At 44.3% G+C, this 17,333-nt stretch overlaps 2 protein-coding genes across 3 annotated transcripts; one reads left to right on the plus strand and one right to left on the minus strand.

Annotated features, from left to right (window-relative positions):
- TM2D2 (TM2 domain containing 2) lies at positions 1-7,257 on the plus strand. The gene is made up of 4 exons (XM_014867856.3): positions 1-474; positions 1,292-1,379; positions 3,067-3,182; positions 4,145-7,257. The coding sequence occupies exons 1-4, from the start codon at positions 248-250 to the stop codon at positions 4,356-4,358; spliced, it is 645 nt and encodes a 214-aa protein (XP_014723342.1). The 5' UTR covers positions 1-247; the 3' UTR covers positions 4,359-7,257.
- Positions 7,258-7,629: 372 nt separating this feature from the next.
- HTRA4 (HtrA serine peptidase 4) lies at positions 7,630-16,966 on the minus strand. 2 transcript variants are annotated; one of them, XM_044762410.2, is made up of 9 exons: positions 16,433-16,963; positions 15,902-16,001; positions 14,942-15,146; positions 13,877-14,071; positions 13,411-13,443; positions 11,924-12,038; positions 11,470-11,527; positions 10,950-11,045; positions 7,630-8,111 (listed from the first exon to the last, which is right to left on the minus strand). In XM_044762410.2, the coding sequence occupies exons 1-9, from the start codon at positions 16,911-16,913 to the stop codon at positions 7,946-7,948; spliced, it is 1,449 nt and encodes a 482-aa protein (XP_044618345.1). In that variant the 5' UTR covers positions 16,914-16,963; the 3' UTR covers positions 7,630-7,945. The 2 variants fall into 2 exon arrangements, with proteins under 2 accessions (XP_044618345.1, XP_070356217.1); XM_070500116.1 differs by lacking the exon at positions 13,411-13,443 and having other exon boundaries at positions 16,433-16,966.
- Positions 16,967-17,333: the final 367 nt, after the last annotated feature.

A 17,333-nucleotide genomic window follows, 5' to 3' on the forward strand; every position in this document is an offset into this window, starting at 1 on the left:
GGAGCAAAAGGAGGAGGAGCGTGAGACACAGAAGAGGAATTGAGAAGAAGTGAAGTGCAGCCCCGCCCCCTGCACAGCCTTTTCTGATTGGTTGGCGGGGTTGGGCGGAGCGTCGATCTGCGCGCCCATTGGCTGTTTGGGGCGGGGGCGGGGCTACGCGGAGAGGCCTCTCCAGGCCGGTGTTGGGTCGGCGGTGCCGGCGGGGGTTTGTGCTTGAGGCCGGGTCTCAGCCGCTGGGCCCGGGAAGATGGTGCTGGGTGGTTGCCCGGTGAGTTACTTACTTCTGTGCGGCCAGGCAGCTTTGCTGCTGGGGAATCTACTTCTGCTGCATTGTGTCTCTCGAAGCCACTCGCACAACGCTACCGCCGAGCCCGAGCTCACATCCGCTGGCGCCGCCCACCCGGAGGGCTCCGCCGGCGCCCCGAGCTGGGAATATGGCGACCCCCGCTCTCCGGTCATCCTTTGCTCTTACCTGTAAGCTACCAGTCGTCGACGCGGGTGGAGATGGAGATGAGGCCAGGGATATATGGGTGTTGTGCGGCGGGAGGAGAGGAGGGAGGCTGCTTTTTTTCTTTCCAGACCTTCACCTGAGGACCTGCTAGTCAACGCGAGGGAGGTAAATATCATGACAGGTGTCTGCCTCCTCTCCCCATGCAGAGGAAAACCTTGTGTGTCGGTGGCAGATCCTTTGGGATCCCGAAAGAGGAGAACTAGGGAGGAGTGACATCATGTAGCCTCCGGAAGAAGGGTCCGAGGTTATGCCTTCTCTGTCCTGCTCCCTTTAACGGAAGGAGAAGCCATCGTAGGTGCTGGTACTGAGTGAGGCACAAATGGAGTAAATACCTTCCCTGCCTACAAGGCACTTCCTAAAATATATATATATATCTCCTTATCGTTGCAGAACCTTAACATCTCTTTTAGTCAAATGCGAAAAGGTGTTTGGGAAATGCAAAGAGAACTGGGAATCCTTTGGCTTCAATTTTGCCCCCATGGCCTTGTGGCTGTTTGCCTAGGGGAGAGATGAAGCCGTGGGAGAAGTAGAATCCGTGCAGAAATAGGACCAGAAACACCCCCCGCCCCAATAAAAAGGTCATTTGGATGGCCGTCTATTTGACCTGATGTGCCTCAGTCTGATTGACACCATCTCTTGTCTTGGGCAAGAGTCAGAATGAAATTAAACCCCAGAAAATTTGAAGAAATGTCTCTTGCCTGTTTTGGTAATACATCTGTGAATAGCCATGTGCAGAGATAATATGATGGTGATGATCAGGATCTTACTGGTGATTTACAGACCTGATGAATTTATAGAATGTGAAGACCCAGTGGATCATGTTGGAAATGCAACTGCATCCCAGGAACTTGGTTATGGTTGTCTCAAGGTGAGTTTTTGTTCGGTTTTATAAGCAGACTCTTCCATAGAGAAATAGTACTGGCTGAATGTTGTAAGAGAAAAGTCTAAGGGCTTCATTAGAATGACTCTTGATGGAAATTTCTAGCACGGCCAGGGTCAGTGGCTGAACAAGACATTTAGTTTCCTCAGGAAGAAGCCATCTCTATGCCAAAACTACCCAAGTGCAAAGACCAACCTCTCTTTGGTTCCTTTGACCATTAAGATTGACAGATTTGAAGCCGAAATGTCACCCTGACCGTCCTTCAAGGCATGCACTTTCCTGAAAAAGCAAAAGAAAGGCTTATGCACTTTCTAAATCTGATGATGGATTGAGCAGTGTCTTTGTTACACATGCATTTGGGGCAAAGCTCCTCTTGCCAATGACCTTTCTTTTCATCAGGCATTCAGTTTCTACCACATCCTTGGGAAATAGATAGGGTCTATCAGTATGTGCCTTTGTAGGAGGTTATGACATTCAAGGAGAAGCCTTTGGTAACAGTGGCCTCTTGGAATGGAAGGAAGCCATTAAGTTCCACTAATAGTATCCCTAAAGCTGGGTGCACACTTCCTTGTCAGTCTCCCCCAAACCAGTGAAGTTCATGTACTTCCTCCCCACTGTGGACTCACCATTATCTTGTATTATGCTGCATAATGCAAGTCAAGACACAGTCAGGTGTAAGAGAATTATGGGAAAACTTACTTTGTACTAAATCAGAATAAACCTGAAAGTAATAAGACCAAAAAAGCAACTCTTACTGCAGTCACGTGTGAAGAAATATTTGCAATACAATGAGATTTTGTTCTATTGGTAATTATTGATAAAAATTTGGGTTAGCATTGTATAGAGATCACTTACTTTTACTCATTTTAACTAAAAACTGGGTTGATCCTGTCCAGGCACTCAAACTGTCACTTCCCCCAGAAGTCCTAGAGGACTGGCAGTACCCAGGCACCTGAGTGCTGGAGGAGGTAGGAGGAGTAAGCATCCTTATTTCCCACTCCCTTCCCTTTGAGGAATGCTCCAACAGAAATAGCAGTGAAGCGCTTAATAAGGTGCCAGGAGAGAATGAACAGCTGTGCTTTCTCAGCTAGAATTCAGTTACACAAAGGGTCAGAGGGCCTGTTCTGAAATTTTTGCTGGAATTTAAGCTTATACTATAGATGTACTACAGATATCTGATAATCACACATTCATGACCTAAATAAAGTCCTGAGTCAGCTGATATTCTGAGTTCTTTCCTAATTATGTTCATTTATAATTTACATAAAACAGCCCTCTAATACACATTGACCTTTTAAATACCCATTCCCACATGCTCAGTAATGTGCTCTTTTTCCTGTAAATGTAGGATAACTAAAGCATGGTGTCCATCTATTCTAAACGGCATTTAATGAAACTGATTATAAATTTTTTTGCTATATTATTAAAGAAGCCAGTCATAAAGAAGAAAAATGAGGAGTTTCTTTAAAACAATGTACATTCAGGATGGACTAATTTAAAATCACTTGAAACATGTTACTAAACTCCTTGCTCTTTAGCACAGCTTTACCCCAATTTTGTTAGAATATTTATCGTCCTGAGTCAGCTTTTTTAAATTAAGATAAAGATATATTTTGTGTTACTTGCTTTGGTGAGTTTGTTAGTTTCGTTTGTTTTGGTTTCGCTGCCGTCACAGTTCGGTGGTCAGGCCTACAATGATGTGGAACACACTGCAGTCCAGTGTCGGGCCCTAGACGGAATTGAGTGTGCCAGTCCCAGGACCTTCCTACGAGAGAATAAACCTTGTATAAAGTAAGTGCTACTAAGAATGGGGTAGCTGATGCTTGGATGAAGGTAGAGCTATTTTCCTTGTCATCTCTTGATGTGGCTTTTTCTTTTACCTTAAATGTTAAAGGGGCAACAGGATTACTACTGCACATAATCCATGGACGGGGCAATGTGATTATAATAGAGACTGGGCTTGAGACCAGAGGCCGTACGTTCTAAATGTCTCTTTCACCAACTACCTAAGTACCTTTGGACACCCAGAATCTCTGTCCCCTCGCCTGCGAAATGAAGCACCAGATGATCTAGCTCCAAAATTCCTATGATGGGCATAAATCCAGTGAAGTTGGCCTTAGTATTTCAGGAATAAAGATTTTATTATTAAAAGCGTGGGCCTCTCTCCCTGGAAATCAGTTTATTTTACAGTTAAAGAATTAGGATTATTTCTGTCAATTCTGCTTGAAGGCACAGAACTTACTTGTACCTTTTGCTAATGGAGAGTCTGTGACTGTGTTTAGTGATGACATTAGAGCAGCTGCAATTCAGTGTCGTCATAGTCTGTAAGGCAGAAGTCCTTATGAAGAAGTCCCATTTTTAGTTGCCACAAAAGAGCAAGACCGGTATATGGAGACCAGTGTTCATTTAAGGAAAGACAACACTTCCTTAGAGAACTACATCCAGAACTACAGGAAAGGAGCCTGTGGGGGGGGAGTGGGGTCCCAGACTCTACTACTAGGATGCCTGTGTGCAGACGTGCATAATTTCTTGTCCAGTCCAACTCAATATTCGTCTTATAGGTCCTCCATAGCTTAGCAAGTACTCTCTTGAGACTCTAGACCAACTGGAGACTTTGTTTTCGTGGGAGCTAAGGGAGTAAGAGCCCACAGAGGGACTCTTGCATCATCTTTTCACTTCTGTTGAATTCATTAATCACTCCATGTGTTAATTTTCATATGGTAAACATCTTCCATCTAATTTCTTCTGTCTAGGTATACCGGACACTACTTCATAACCACGTTACTCTACTCTTTCTTCCTGGGCTGTTTTGGAGTGGATCGCTTCTGTCTGGGACACACGGGCACAGCAGTAGGGAAGCTCTTGACACTTGGAGGTCTTGGGATTTGGTGGTTTGTTGACCTTATTTTGCTTATTACTGGAGGGCTGATGCCAAGTGATGGCAGCAATTGGTGCACTGTTTACTAAAAAGAGCTGCTGTTATGGCCCAGAGAGGCACATCTTCTGAATCCATCTCTACAGGCTCAAAACTCTTCCTGGATATCAGACCTGACCATTACTTTCCCTCTTTGGACAGAATGGGTTTGGTTAGGAAAGTTTCTTTGGACTGTGATTTTCAACCCAAATTTTACCTTGCAGACTAGAAATGACAAGCAAACAGTATTGTGGGAATCAAGTTTGTACCCTTCCTTGTGTATAAAATACAAAGGAGAGTGACTAACTTATGAGCTGCGGAAGGGTTTCCATACTCTTTATTTCTGTACATTGCTTTTTCTTGAATCCTTTGGAACGAGCGGACCCAACAGGAGGAGCAAAGTGAATACTTTTAGCCTTTGCCTTTCGTGATCCTGAGTCTTCCTGCAGAGAAGATCTGAAGCTGAACCAACGAAAATCTTCAGCAAAAGTAGAAATGGCCATGGATTTTAATACACACCGAAATTCTGACTTTCTGATTTAAATTGCAGAATAAATTTTGCCAACCTGGAATGCTGTTTGAGTATTTTCAATAGGTAGCATGAAACTCAAAATTATATTTGTTTTGCTAAAAGCTAGGCATTTGAAATGAACCACTGTATTAATAAACCCTATTGTTTCATCATTATGATGCTTGAGAGGCAATATGTACAGTACAATAATTTCTTCATTTAATTATGTTTTGAAAGCCAACAGTATCAGACATAAACTATCCTCTTTTTTTGTGTGTGTGAGGAAGATTGTCGCTGAGCTAACATCTGTGCCAATCTTCCTCTATTTTATGTGGGATGCTAACAGAGTGTGGCTTGACAAGCAGTGCTAGGTCCGCGCCCAGGACCCGAACCTGTGAACCCCAGGCTGCAGAAGCAAAGCACGCGAACTTAACCCCTATGCCACCAGGCTGGTCCCTAAGCTATCCTCTTGACAGAATTTTCCTATCTAAAAATTTTAGTATTTACCAGTTTAGAGAGCCCACGTTGTAGGCTGGTAAGGAAGATCTCATATAAGTAACTCTGAAACTATTCTTCACGATTAGGTAAGATAAGGTGAGGAGCCTCAGGCCCTTGGAAAGAAAAAGAGTTTTACTTAAAGGATATTATTACTGAATGCTGGGTGCAGTTAGGATGTGATTTATGGGGCAAAGAGAAACAGAACATATTCTGTCAAAATAAGCATGGTACCAAAAGCTCTCAGTGTGGACCACAGCAGTCAGCCATGGGGAAGAGGCGCGATCAAGCTTTCACATTCCCAAATCACTGGGAATAAAAGCAAATGTTCGAAATTATTAGTGGTTTTAGAAACTTTGTTCCCATCGTTTGCAATCTAAGTTGAAGAGAACTTAATATAAAGTAAATATAAATTAGAAACAGGACTTTGTGGATAAGTCAAACGAAGGCTGCTATTTGGGGTAACATAAATTCTAGAAACCCTCAAGGTAGAACTGCTCAAAGTTTGGTCTCACAGTAATTAACTTAAAGACCAAGAGTCACAGTTAAAATAACTCTGGATATGCTCTGTCATTATGAAGCAGCTTTCCTGAAAGTTTCAGCTTTATTATCCCAAAGTAATGTCATCACTGGTCTTACATTATTTTTTTTTTTTAAAGATTGGCACCTGAGCTAACAATTGTTGCCAATCTTCCTTTTTTTTTTTTCTCTTCTTCTCCCCAAAGTCCCCCAGTCCATGGTTGTATATTCCAGTTGTGAGTGCCTCTAGTTGTGCTATGTGGGACGCCGCCTCAACATGGGCTGATGAGCGGTGCCATGTCCGCACCCAGGATCCGAACCGGCGAAACCCTGGGCTGCCGAAGCGGAACACAAGAACTTAACCACTCAGCCACAGATCTGGCCTCCGTTCTTATATTAAATGGTGACAATTCTGTAAAAATTAAAACAGATTATTCTGCTCTGTCTGGAAAGTTCTGTACTACATTGACCTTCACCTTCTTTATAACAGTAATAATTGGTAGATTCTTATTCATAATCTCTGTACTCTAAGGCAATATTTTTTATTTATTTTTTTAAAGATTGGCCCTAAGCTAACATCTATTGCCAATCTCTCCGTTTTTTTTTCTTCTCTCCAAAGCCCCTCAGTGCATAGTTGTATATTCTAGTTGTAGGTCCTTCAAGTTCTGCTATGTGGGACGTCATCTCAGCATGGCTTGATGAGTGGTGTTAGGTCAGCGCCCAGGATCCCAACCAGTGAAACCCTGGGCCGCCAAAGCGGAGCGGGAACTTAACCACTCAGCCATGGGACCAGCCCCTAAGGCAGTATTTTTTAAATTATTGTGGGTCATGAAGAAACTGGACCCTCTCCCCAGAAAAATGCACATTCACATAAAATTTTGCATAAAATTTAAGGGAGTTCAAGGATAACATTTTTTTTAAAAAACTCACTTCTAAGAGAAATCTGGAAAACAAAAACTAAAAAATCTTACCACAAATAACATACTACCTTAAGTCACAAATCCTGCCTCATCTCACACTTTTTTTTTTAAATCTACAGGATATTGACAAACCCCAATAAAAGCTATTTTCTTAAAAACAACAATAACAGCAGCTACTACTTTGGCAGCCTTCAGACTCAAAATCATTAATGTTTCCAGGAGAAAGAGCTTGGGTAAAAAGGCAAAAGTCTAAGTTATTGAAGTATCTGTTTTATAGAAGCAGCCCTTCTCACAGTGAAAAGCTGTGCGAGACCAAAGTTGTGTCCACTGCTAGAGTGATGACTTGAGAGCCTTCAATATTCATCTGTGACAATCCGACATTGTCAGTTTCATTTTGGCTTCCAAATGATGCCCATCCTCTGTATCTACAAACCCTGGCCAAATGTGATACAACCTGAAAAGCTGATGGAGTAAAAGAATATTAATAAAAATTTGATTTCCTTTCCACTCTGGATTCAGGTTGTTTCTTAATATTTGGTAGGTAGGTCTATTGTGTGGGTGTGTACATTTGTGTTATATCCAGTTTGTGGCTATAGAGAAGTTTCAAAATACTGAATTGTCCTGTCAAGGTTAAATTAGGAACTGTGCCTGTTTTTCAGTTGTTTCGTATCTTTAAATAAAATTTTATCAGCTGCCCAGACTTCCTGGCACCATGTCCTTCTTCCACTTGCTTTAGTAAGGCTTCTTAGCAGCAGCAGAGCATCCCCAGACTAATGGTCTCTGAACATGTGTGTGTGTGTTATTAAAGCATTCATTTTTCTTTATTTTTTTTTAAACAGGTGTCTTTTTTTTTTTAAGATTTTATTTTTTTTCCTTTTTCTCCCCAAAGCCCCCTGGTACATAGTTGTATATTCTTCGTTGTGGGTCCTTCTAGTTGTGGCATGTGGGACGCTGCCTCAGCGTGGTTTGACAAGCAGTGCCATGTCCGCGCCCAGGATTCGAACCAACGAAACACTGGGCTGCTTGCAGCGGAGCGCGCGAACTTAGCCACTCGGCCACGGGGCCAGGCCCGCATTCATTTTTCTTTATAAGGAAGCGATCCTAAAACCCCTTGCCATCTTTGGCACATCTTCAATGTAAACCAGGTAATGTAAGCTTTGGTTTTGTTAGATAATTTCTCTTTAAAGCAAGATACTTAATTGATTACTTCAGGTGTGACCGTCAGAATCAGAGTTTGACTTCCCCGACGAACCATGATGGAAAAGGAATCATGGTCCTTAACAGCTTCAATAACGTCACTTGTGGTGGTAACAGGTTGCCCATTTATGCTGACAATGACGTCGTGGTCTCTCAGCCCAGAGCTGGGAGGGGGGAAAAAAAGGATCATTAAACTATAAGAGTTTTACTTGTCCCCATCTAGAATTTAATGTCTGTCTCTTATGGCACTACTATTTTGCTGGCATTAAACATACAAACCGGGAAACCAGAAATAGCCTCAGTCCTTCCAAATGTAAGGGCTGTTCTAAGATATGCTACAAAATCACCTGGAGGACAACATCCTATTTACCTTTATAAAACTAATATTCTATCAGAATCATGTGTAAGAACTTTACTCCTCCTGTATATTGGATTTGGTTTGGAATAGGGAGGTGGGCTTTTAAGTTTTCTTAATCTCTGACCTCTGTTAACTTCAAGCACACTCCCAATCTTACCAGCAAATGTAAAAAGTCCAAGCAATATATTTTTCTGATCAGTTCGATTTTGACAGCCCACTTACTTGCCCCATCTTCACCACAGCTTATGGAACTGGAGAGTATATTGTGCTGCATGACAGAAGCTCTGCTTCCAGAAAGTCAAAAACCAGTCACACAAGTCTAAATATTTAAGGCTCTGTTTCTAGGCTCCTTTTTCCTGTTGTGATTATATTCAATCTCCAGTGTATTTGCTTCACGTAGAATTTGTGTATTCTAGAAACAAAAATCACCTCCAAATAGGAAACTGCAATAAGTATATAGCCATGCTGATGATTTGTCTTAAAGGCAAAAACAGACTGGAAAAGGAACATCAAATTAAATGACTCCAGGATACACCATTTAAGAGAAATGGGAAGCCCATGGAATAATGATAATGTGGGAGGATTACCAAGATATGTGAAGTTTATAAAAAGGAGAAATTTAAAGCAGGAGGATGTGAAGAGAAGTTTGAGGGTGGAGCTAAAAGCAGGGACAGCCTTTAGAACAAGGACAGTTGAGGATGACCGGGACCGTGCACAAAGAAAGAACCGAAGGCATGGTAGTACTACAAGTTATTACTGAGTACAAACTGTGCACCCAATGTGAGGAAGTGAGGCCCAGACAGGATAAAAGACCTTTCCCCTGTCTCATAGCTTGTATGAGGCTAAAGTAGGATTTATCCTGGTCTTTGAGACTTGAAAACCCATCTTCTTGCCACGCAATCACTCTGCCTCTCAGAAACAAGCAAAGCAGGGCAATAGAGGGATTTCGCTGGGTTCCGCATCCCTGCTCTCTGACTTACACTATAACTGTCAAGTTAATTAACCTCTCTGTGCCACAGCTACTTCCTCTGTAAAATACTACCTCTATCATAAGACTACTGGGGCTCAAATAAATATACAAAACACTTAAAATGGTGCCTGACATGTAGTAACTGGTTAATAGATGCCAGCTGTTATTACTGTAATTATCATCATTATTGTTAGATATATTAGATATACGTGGGTGAAGCCAGAAAGAATAGATTTCCAGTTTATCGGTGACTTCAAGCAAGCAGGAATTCCTACATTTTCATGTGCATCCAAATCACCTGGAGATCTTGTTTAAAATGCAGATTCTGCTCCAGTGGTGAGCCCGTCATTCTGCATTTCTAAAAAGCTCCAGCTGATGCTAATGCAGCAGACCACGTTTTGAGTGGCAAGGACTTGGAGAGCTGAAAGAAATAATTTTGGCCTTGAACCAGAAGTTAAAAATAAGGGGAGTGAGGGGGAGGGCAGGAACCGAGAAAGTCTAGAAAAGCCTGTGACAGGCCAAATTTAGCAACATGAGACCTAACACTTAGCTATTCTGAACAGTTAGTACCCTATGGTTTCTTCCCCCTGCTAAAGGAGTTGCCGTAGTCTAAACTGATTATTGAGCTCTTGAAAAATAAAGAGAGAGAGGGATATTGAGGAAGTATGAGAGACCCAGGAGAACAATTGTAGGACAAGCCACCTCTTCCCTCAGTAGTGAGTATAAATGTTTCAAAAGAACAGTAAAATCAGTGGGAGCATCTTCTTTGCAGAGCTTCTGTGCGTTTGCTTTATTTACTTTCTTTCTTTCTCTATCTTTGTATGTATTTATTTATTCAGTGCTGGCCTATGACACTGTCATGCAGAGTTCAAAGAAAAAAGTGTTTTAAAGTACCTAAAATATGTTCTTAAACTTTTAACCCTCTGGATCCTTCTGGTTCTTTTTCTTTTTTAATTGAAGTATAGTTCACATACAATATTAGTTTCAGGGGATTCTTCTGATTCTTAATAACTAAGGTTTTGAAAGAGTAGATTTGGAAATTCCTAGCAAATTTAATTTAAACTTAGGCTATTAACTCATATCATGAGTTCTTCAGCTACAGAGGACCATCCCTTTCCAAATAAAACAGTCCCTTCCAAGTGCCCCAGTCTAAATCAGCACTGACCAATAGAAACGTAGGTCAAGCCACATATGTCATTTCACATTTTCTGGTAGCCACAGCTTAAAACAATTTTTTTAAACAGGTGAAACTAGTTTTAATAATATGTTATCTAACTCAATATATCTAAAATATCACTTTAACATGTAATATTTTAATAATAAACATTTTACACTGTAGGTCTTTGAAATGCACTAGGAACAACACCACCCAATGGGCTACGATACAATGTAATATCTTCACAATACAAGGATTAAAGTGGAATGCAGTACCCTCAAAACTAAAAAGGCATGCTTAACGGAAAAACATTTTACGTTACTTCTATTTGTTTAAATAAATGAAAAGTAACTAAAATTAAGAATTCAGTTCCGCAGTCACACCAGCCACATCTTGAGTGTTCAGTAGCCATGTGTGGGTAGGGGCCATGGGCCTGGACAGCACAAGCCTAGATCCTGCGCATGGTGACCATGGCACACACCTGGAGGAGGCTGGGCAAAGGCCTGAGCTTCTCTTACCTTTCAGCAGCTGTTGCTTGAATCACTTCATATACAAAAACCCCAGAACTCACATCAGGGAAATCTGGATCTTGCCTTTTCAATTCCTGAAGAAGGCTAAGAAAAGTGAGAAGAGTGTTCACATAAGGCTAAAAAGCACAAGGAATGAATCTCCAGAGCCTTGGTCAAAGCCTCCAACACTCAGTAGGTACTCCATCTGTTCTGTTCAAGGATCATAGAGGCCAGCAAGGACTCCTTCAAGCCAGTCACAATTATTCTTTCCTGGGGGGTGGTCTGATTCTCTATGTCAAAGCCTAGAACCATTGGACGTTATAAAGTACAGCCACGGTGAAAGAAACTACTGAAAAGTACAGCGAATCCTGGTGCAGGCAGAGCCAGAGACCTACCCTGTGACAAATAGGGCCTATGCTCACAAGACTACCTAGCCGTAGTCCAAAGGCATTAGCTTCCCTGTTAAGACTGTCCAGCCGTGGCTTTTGCTTCTGAAAAACAACCCAGACGTATTCAAACCCACGCTTACTTCATAGTGAGGGGCAGCATTCGCAGACCCAGATATTTCTTCTGTGAAAGAGCCTTTCCTGGAAAGGAAAATGATAACCTGTTACCAACAACAAAACTTCTTTCCTTTTGCCGGAGCTTAAAAGACACCCAAGTCACAGAATATCCTTACTATTGTAGCTGCCTTTCAGGCTGTCAGCCATGAAATACGTGCTTCTGAGAACCTCTGTCATTAGCACAGACACTCCTCCCACCTCCAGCCCACAGGTTTCCTTTCCACAATAGTTCAAATATTTCCGGGTACAACTCATGCCTGGTTTTGTGCCTAGTCCCTCAATATTGCCGCCCAAACCACCCTGATAGGAGCTCGGTACCAGTGACTCGGTACTCTACAGAACTCAAATGGCCGTCTCCACAACACATTGCATGCTCCTGAAAACCAAACAACGGGAAGGAAAAGTCTTAACTCCCCTCACCCTTCAACTGGCGCTCGTGGAATTCTGCCAAGAACTGTCGAATTCGATCTGAGGGAATTGCAAAGGAGATTCCTGCGGTCACCTTCAGTGTGTTTATGCCAATCACATCACCATCCTGGTAAGGGAGGAGGCATCACTCAGTCACCAAGTTGTGCAAACCAAACAAGTAGAGGAAGGAGTGAAGCTAGTCACTTAGGGTCGGAATTCAGAGGGGCTGGAGAAGACGTGTGTTTCTTCAATACAGAGCAATGGACGTTACCTTAGGGTGGAAATAGTGCGGTGGCTTGGCCAAAGGGACCTACACATGTGCAAATTCCTGCTGAGGAATTTTTTTTTTTAAATCTTGAGCTCATTTTTTCCTTCGCTAAATTACATTGTTTTTTAAAAGTGAACCACAGTGTGTATTTTGACACAGATAAGAGAACAAGGAATACTTGCCTTTTCATTCCTTAAATGAAACTAAAAATAAACATGGAAAAGGCAAAAAGCTGTTGGATTTTCAGCAACATTTCAATGAAACTCTTCAGAAGAATTAGCAAATTGACCTTAGGAACAGAGTTCTACTGAGCTAAAGCTATGAAGTGGGAAATACTTTCCTCTTCGTGCACTTCACCATCCTTTAGCCTTTTTTAGGTAATTGAAAGGATAGAAAAGAAAGTTCTGATCATATTAAAATATGGATTATAAGACAATAGGTCTGCAGTTTGGCCTGAAATTCTGCACGTCTTCCTTGCCCTTGTAAACTCATTGTCTACAGGAGAAAGCAGGCACAAAAAATTACATGTGATATTATGAGTAAAAAGCACTCAGTAATTTCACACACAATTCTTTCTCCTACAAGCAAGTGAAATATGTAAAGATGAACCAAAAACATCAGCTCAAAGGGACTCAGAGAGCATGATCACAGACTGTGTGTCAAACAGCATTGCACTCTTTGTTTTCACATGTGTTTGACTAGAAACCCTGGCATTTCCACTAGAGATGATGAATAAAATTTAAGAGTTAAATACATGACAGAGCAATGGATTCTTGTTGTGGCTTTTCTGTCATCTATAAGCAGGTCAAGACTAAAAACCTGGGCAGACCACATCATGTAATTAGCATTTTTGGATGAGAGACAGTCTTCGTATGTAACAGCAGGGGGTCTTCAAGGATATACATTATATAGTACAGTTGGTCATCTGACATAAATTTGGGTTTACTACCCAGGAATTTTGTTAACTATCCAGTGAAAACAGAAGGCATGATGAAATGATGTAAGGGTAAATAAACCCAGCACTCTCCATTGGATGAAATCACACACTGGGATGAGAAATCCATCATAGGTCTTTAATTTTTCCTAACCATTTACTTAAGATGCAATAACAGAAAAGCATCATACCACAAATCTCCACACAAGAGTGACATTCTAGTCTACATCATGGGATCTCTAAAGTCTTTTGAAAGTTAGGAAGAGATGTGAAGGAGCAAGGAAAGTAGCCACTTACCAAATTCACCAGAGGCCCCCCAGAATTCCCGTGCTGAAGACAGAATTTGAAAAAGCTGTCAGTACTTTTCTCCTTGTTGTTGATATATAACTCCTAAAGAGGTTTACCAAAAGCAGCCTTCTCTAGTAGGCCGCTGTTCCCCCAAGGCAGGCAGAGTTGTGCCCCCCATCATCACTGACACTGAAGTCAGGGCAGGTGAAGGACAACAGCAAGAGGAGCACCACATTCTTCAGCAGTGGCGACCTCTGTGACATACCCTAAGAGACCACCCAATATCATAGATGCCAATCATCACATTAAACAGGCTGAACTCTAACATGGCAGCCCCTCCCTCACATAAGGATCTAATGGAATTCTGGACATGCCCGAAAAGCCAACCAAAGGCAAGAGAAGGCATTCTGAAGTGTTCTTCTCACGGTACTCCCAGTGTCTTACAGGCAGAGGATGGCCCTCCCAGGTGACTTACATTAATTATGGCATCAGTCTGGATATAGTCCATGTCAGAATCCTTCAGCCCCAGCTCTTTGCCTCCTCGCTGTGTGGTGCTGACAATTCCTGCAGTCACTGTGTTCTGCAGAGAAAACGGGCTGCCCAAGGCCACCACGAACTCTCCAGCCCTCAGGTCAGATGACTTTCCCAGCAGCAATACAGGAAGGTCAGTCTGCACATGGGCAAGAAGATGGGGAGGACAGAAGAGATGAAGAACAAATCAAGAAGAGAATCGGCCAGTATCTGTGCACAACACATATATGACACAGTCTCCATCATCTTGGCACTTACAATCCAAGAATCATCCACCCACTCACATAGGGTCTACAACTGCCTGATGCTGCTTCTTCAAATTCCAGCTACCACCAAACTCCCACTTGCTAAGATGATCAGGACCAACCACAAAGTCTAAAATTATTGCTTGTAGAAATTGCTATAAGTAAACCACTAGTGAGTAACTGATGAGCATAAACTGACATCAGCAGTTTACTGAGCACCGTTCCAGCTCAAAGTTTACAAAGTCAAGAAGCCACAAACAGAAAGGAGATCAGCCAGAGCAGTGCTTCACAACTCTAACGTGCACACGAATCACCTGGGGATCTTATTAAAATACAGATTCTGACGTAGTAGACCTGGGTGGGGTCTGAAATTCTGTGTTTCTAAAAAACTCTCAGATGATGTCAATGCTGCACTTTGTATAGCAAGGAACTCAAAGTATTCCTTAGCTTTGAATCCATTGCGATCATTCCCAGCATTCTAAGACAAGCAGAGAAATAAGTTTCCCAGAAGCAGCATCTGTTGAAGGAGGTGAAGGAGAAAAAAAGACTGCTGGATAGTTAATAGAAATTGTTAAGGATGTACACACAGGCATGAAAGAAAATAAACAAAGGTGGGAATGAACAACAGAAAGACAGGAAACTAGAAAAAAGCATATACCAGGTAGAAAAGATATCCGTGTGGGAGTAGGGTGGAGAAGAAAACATCAGCAAACTGATGAAAATTCCCAAATCCACAAACTCTGATTCGGCTCTTGAATACTCACATTTGGCTCAATCTTAATCAGTGCAAGATCCAATTTATGGTCAATGTCCTTGATGGTGGCTTCATATTGGACCCCACTCTGGAGCTCCACCTGGATCCGCTGCTGGTTGGTGAGGACATGGGCGTTGGTAACAATGAGCCCATCCTCAGACACTATGAACCCAGAGGCACTGGATGCAGGAATATCCTTGTTGCTGAGAGGTGACCTGTCTCAGCAAGACAACAGCATGAGCAGGGGGCAGGAAGTTCAAGGAGTCCATCTTAGTCTGGAAACACAGGAACCTCACATTTATCAGACATGCCTCCACCGGTTTCCTCAGGCATTTTACTTCTCCCTGTCTCTCCACGTGTAAGTGGACCCTGCACGTTCAGAGCTCTGGCCCTCTCTTGTGAGCACGACAGGCTGATCTAACTCTCCTTTCAGGGATGCTGCTCCCTTCTTCAGAGCGGGTCAGTGCAATACCCCTCTGCTCCAAAGAGGCCTAAGCTAATCACAATAATCTGGGCAAAAGTGGACCTAGTTCCACAAGGACAGGCTCCAGCAGAGAGGGAGTGAAAGAAGTCTCATTCCAGCTTAGGTTCCACTACTATCTGGCCTCCTGACATAAGACAAGTTACTCCTACTCTCTGGGTCTGGGTTTCCTTCCATGCCAACAGGAGGCTGGGCAAGATCATCATCGGATGCCTTCTAGCTCTTACATCTGATCTTCAGGTTTGTCCTGTGGGAGATAGGGGAGAGAGAACCCCCAGCTGCCTAAGTGCAGCCGAGCAGCCCAGATTTGGAAGTCAGAATCCCTGTGCCTCCGCTCTTTGGCTAAACGACCCTGAGCAGTTTATTCAACCTCCTGGAGCCCCGATTTTCACGACTAAATGATGCTCATAAAGCCGTAGCTCGGGGCCTGGAGCAGGGAGGCACTCAGAAGCAGTCCCGGGGGAGCTGGCGTCCTCCTATCTCCTTTACCTGCGAAACAGCTGCAGGTGAACCACAGACGGCGCCACCTTCTCCACCACCGCAGCGATGAAGTTGTATTTGCTCCTGAGCCAGCCTGCGCTTCTGGTCCCTGTGAAGAAATGCTCCATTCTTGGGGGCGGCGGGACCCTCGCGGCCTGACCGTATCAGATGTCATATTTCAAATCTCTCAATTTCCCTCCTTCCTCCCTTCACCGTCCCTCCCCTTCCTCTCTTCGGTGTCCCCCTCCCCTCTATTCACTGCGATCCCGTAAATATACGTCTTGAGGCACCAGACCTATCACCCTGTTTGGAAAGAAAAATGAAAAAAGGAAGACGGCATTCAACAAGCGTGGGGAGGAAACTGAGGGGAAACCACATGGGAATCGGTAAAGAGACACCTAAGGAGTAAAGACAATCGGGAAGGAGTTGACTCCCTGAAGCATATGGAGCAGGGAGGAACCCGTGGCGAACGGCGCGATTGAGATGCGCTCCTTAGGAAAGCCCTCAGAGTGCCCGAGAGCGCGCGGCCCTGGCGCTCACCTGGGTCCCTGCAGTCCCCCTTCTGCACCGGCACGGCCGGGAGCGCGCCACGGAGGCGCGCGGCGCGGTTCTCGGCGCGGAGCGCGCACAGGCTGGGGTAGGTGCGCCCGTCGCTGCCGCACACAGGCGCGCCCGTCGCCAGGCAGCCGCAGGTGCCCAGCCACGCGGCGCCCGGGCGCCGTGGGCGGAGCGGCTGGCGGCACTGCAGCCCCGGGGCGCAGGGCCGACCGAGCGCCCCGCCGCAGGCCTCGCCCTCGGCCGCGGGGCAGACGCGGCAGCAGCGGCAGCGGTCGGGCACCGGCGTCGCCCCCGCCGGGCAGGTGGGCAGCGGAGGGCAGCGCGTCGGCTCGCAGGTGGCGGGGCAGGGCAGAGAGGGCCAGGACCGCCTAGCCTCGACGCTGGGCACAAGCCCCGGGGGCAGCAGCAGCCACAGCAGGAGGAATTGTCCAGGCCCGGCTGGCTGCCGCAGAGGTCGGGTCATCCTGCTCCCTTCTTTCTTCCCTCCCACTCTTGCAATTACATTACTCTGGATGGACCGCAACTGCTCTAAACTGAGCAACACTTACTCCCGGCCAGGGTGCCGCCTCCGCGAGCCCCCAGACTTTAAGGGACAGAACCTGGCAGACCTCTCCACACATACACCCTTACATCCCCCACCACCCGTGGCCTGCGCGGGGCCAGGTCCGCCCCCGGCAGTGAAGAGCCGTCCCTGGCCCTACGCTGAGCAAGGACCTACCGCGTGAAATGCATAAAACCAATAACGGGGGCAGAATGACGAGAGATCACCCACCCACGGACAGAAGGTCAGCGTCAGTAAAACACACACCATATTTCAGTATTTCACATGGTTTTATTACAAAACAAGCAACAAAACAGTTTTAGAAAATTATTTTTTGCTACA

Source organism: Equus asinus, chromosome 27, assembly GCF_041296235.1.
Source record: "Equus asinus isolate D_3611 breed Donkey chromosome 27, EquAss-T2T_v2, whole genome shotgun sequence".
Classification (NCBI taxonomy): Eukaryota; Metazoa; Chordata; class Mammalia; order Perissodactyla; family Equidae; genus Equus; species Equus asinus.

Bases quoted from the DNA above. Each gene is read 5' to 3' on its own strand.
- TM2D2 (XM_014867856.3), top strand. From the start codon at position 248: ATGGTGCTGGGTGGTTGCCCGGTGAGTTACTTACTTCTGTGCGGCCAG. The intron at 475-1,291 runs GTAAGCTACCAG...GGTGATTTACAG, and splicing joins GTCATCCTTTGCTCTTACCT to ACCTGATGAATTTATAGAAT. The intron at 3,183-4,144 runs GTAAGTGCTACT...TCTTCTGTCTAG, and splicing joins GAGAATAAACCTTGTATAAA to GTATACCGGACACTACTTCA.
- HTRA4 (XM_044762410.2), bottom strand. From the start codon at position 16,913: ATGACCCGACCTCTGCGGCAGCCAGCCGGGCCTGGACAATTCCTCCTG. The intron at 15,147-15,901 runs GTAAAGGAGATA...TTGCTGAGACAG, and splicing joins CACCTGCAGCTGTTTCGCAG to GTCACCTCTCAGCAACAAGG. The intron at 11,046-11,469 runs GTAAGCGTGGGT...CACTTTTCTTAG, and splicing joins ATGCTGCCCCTCACTATGAA to CCTTCTTCAGGAATTGAAAA.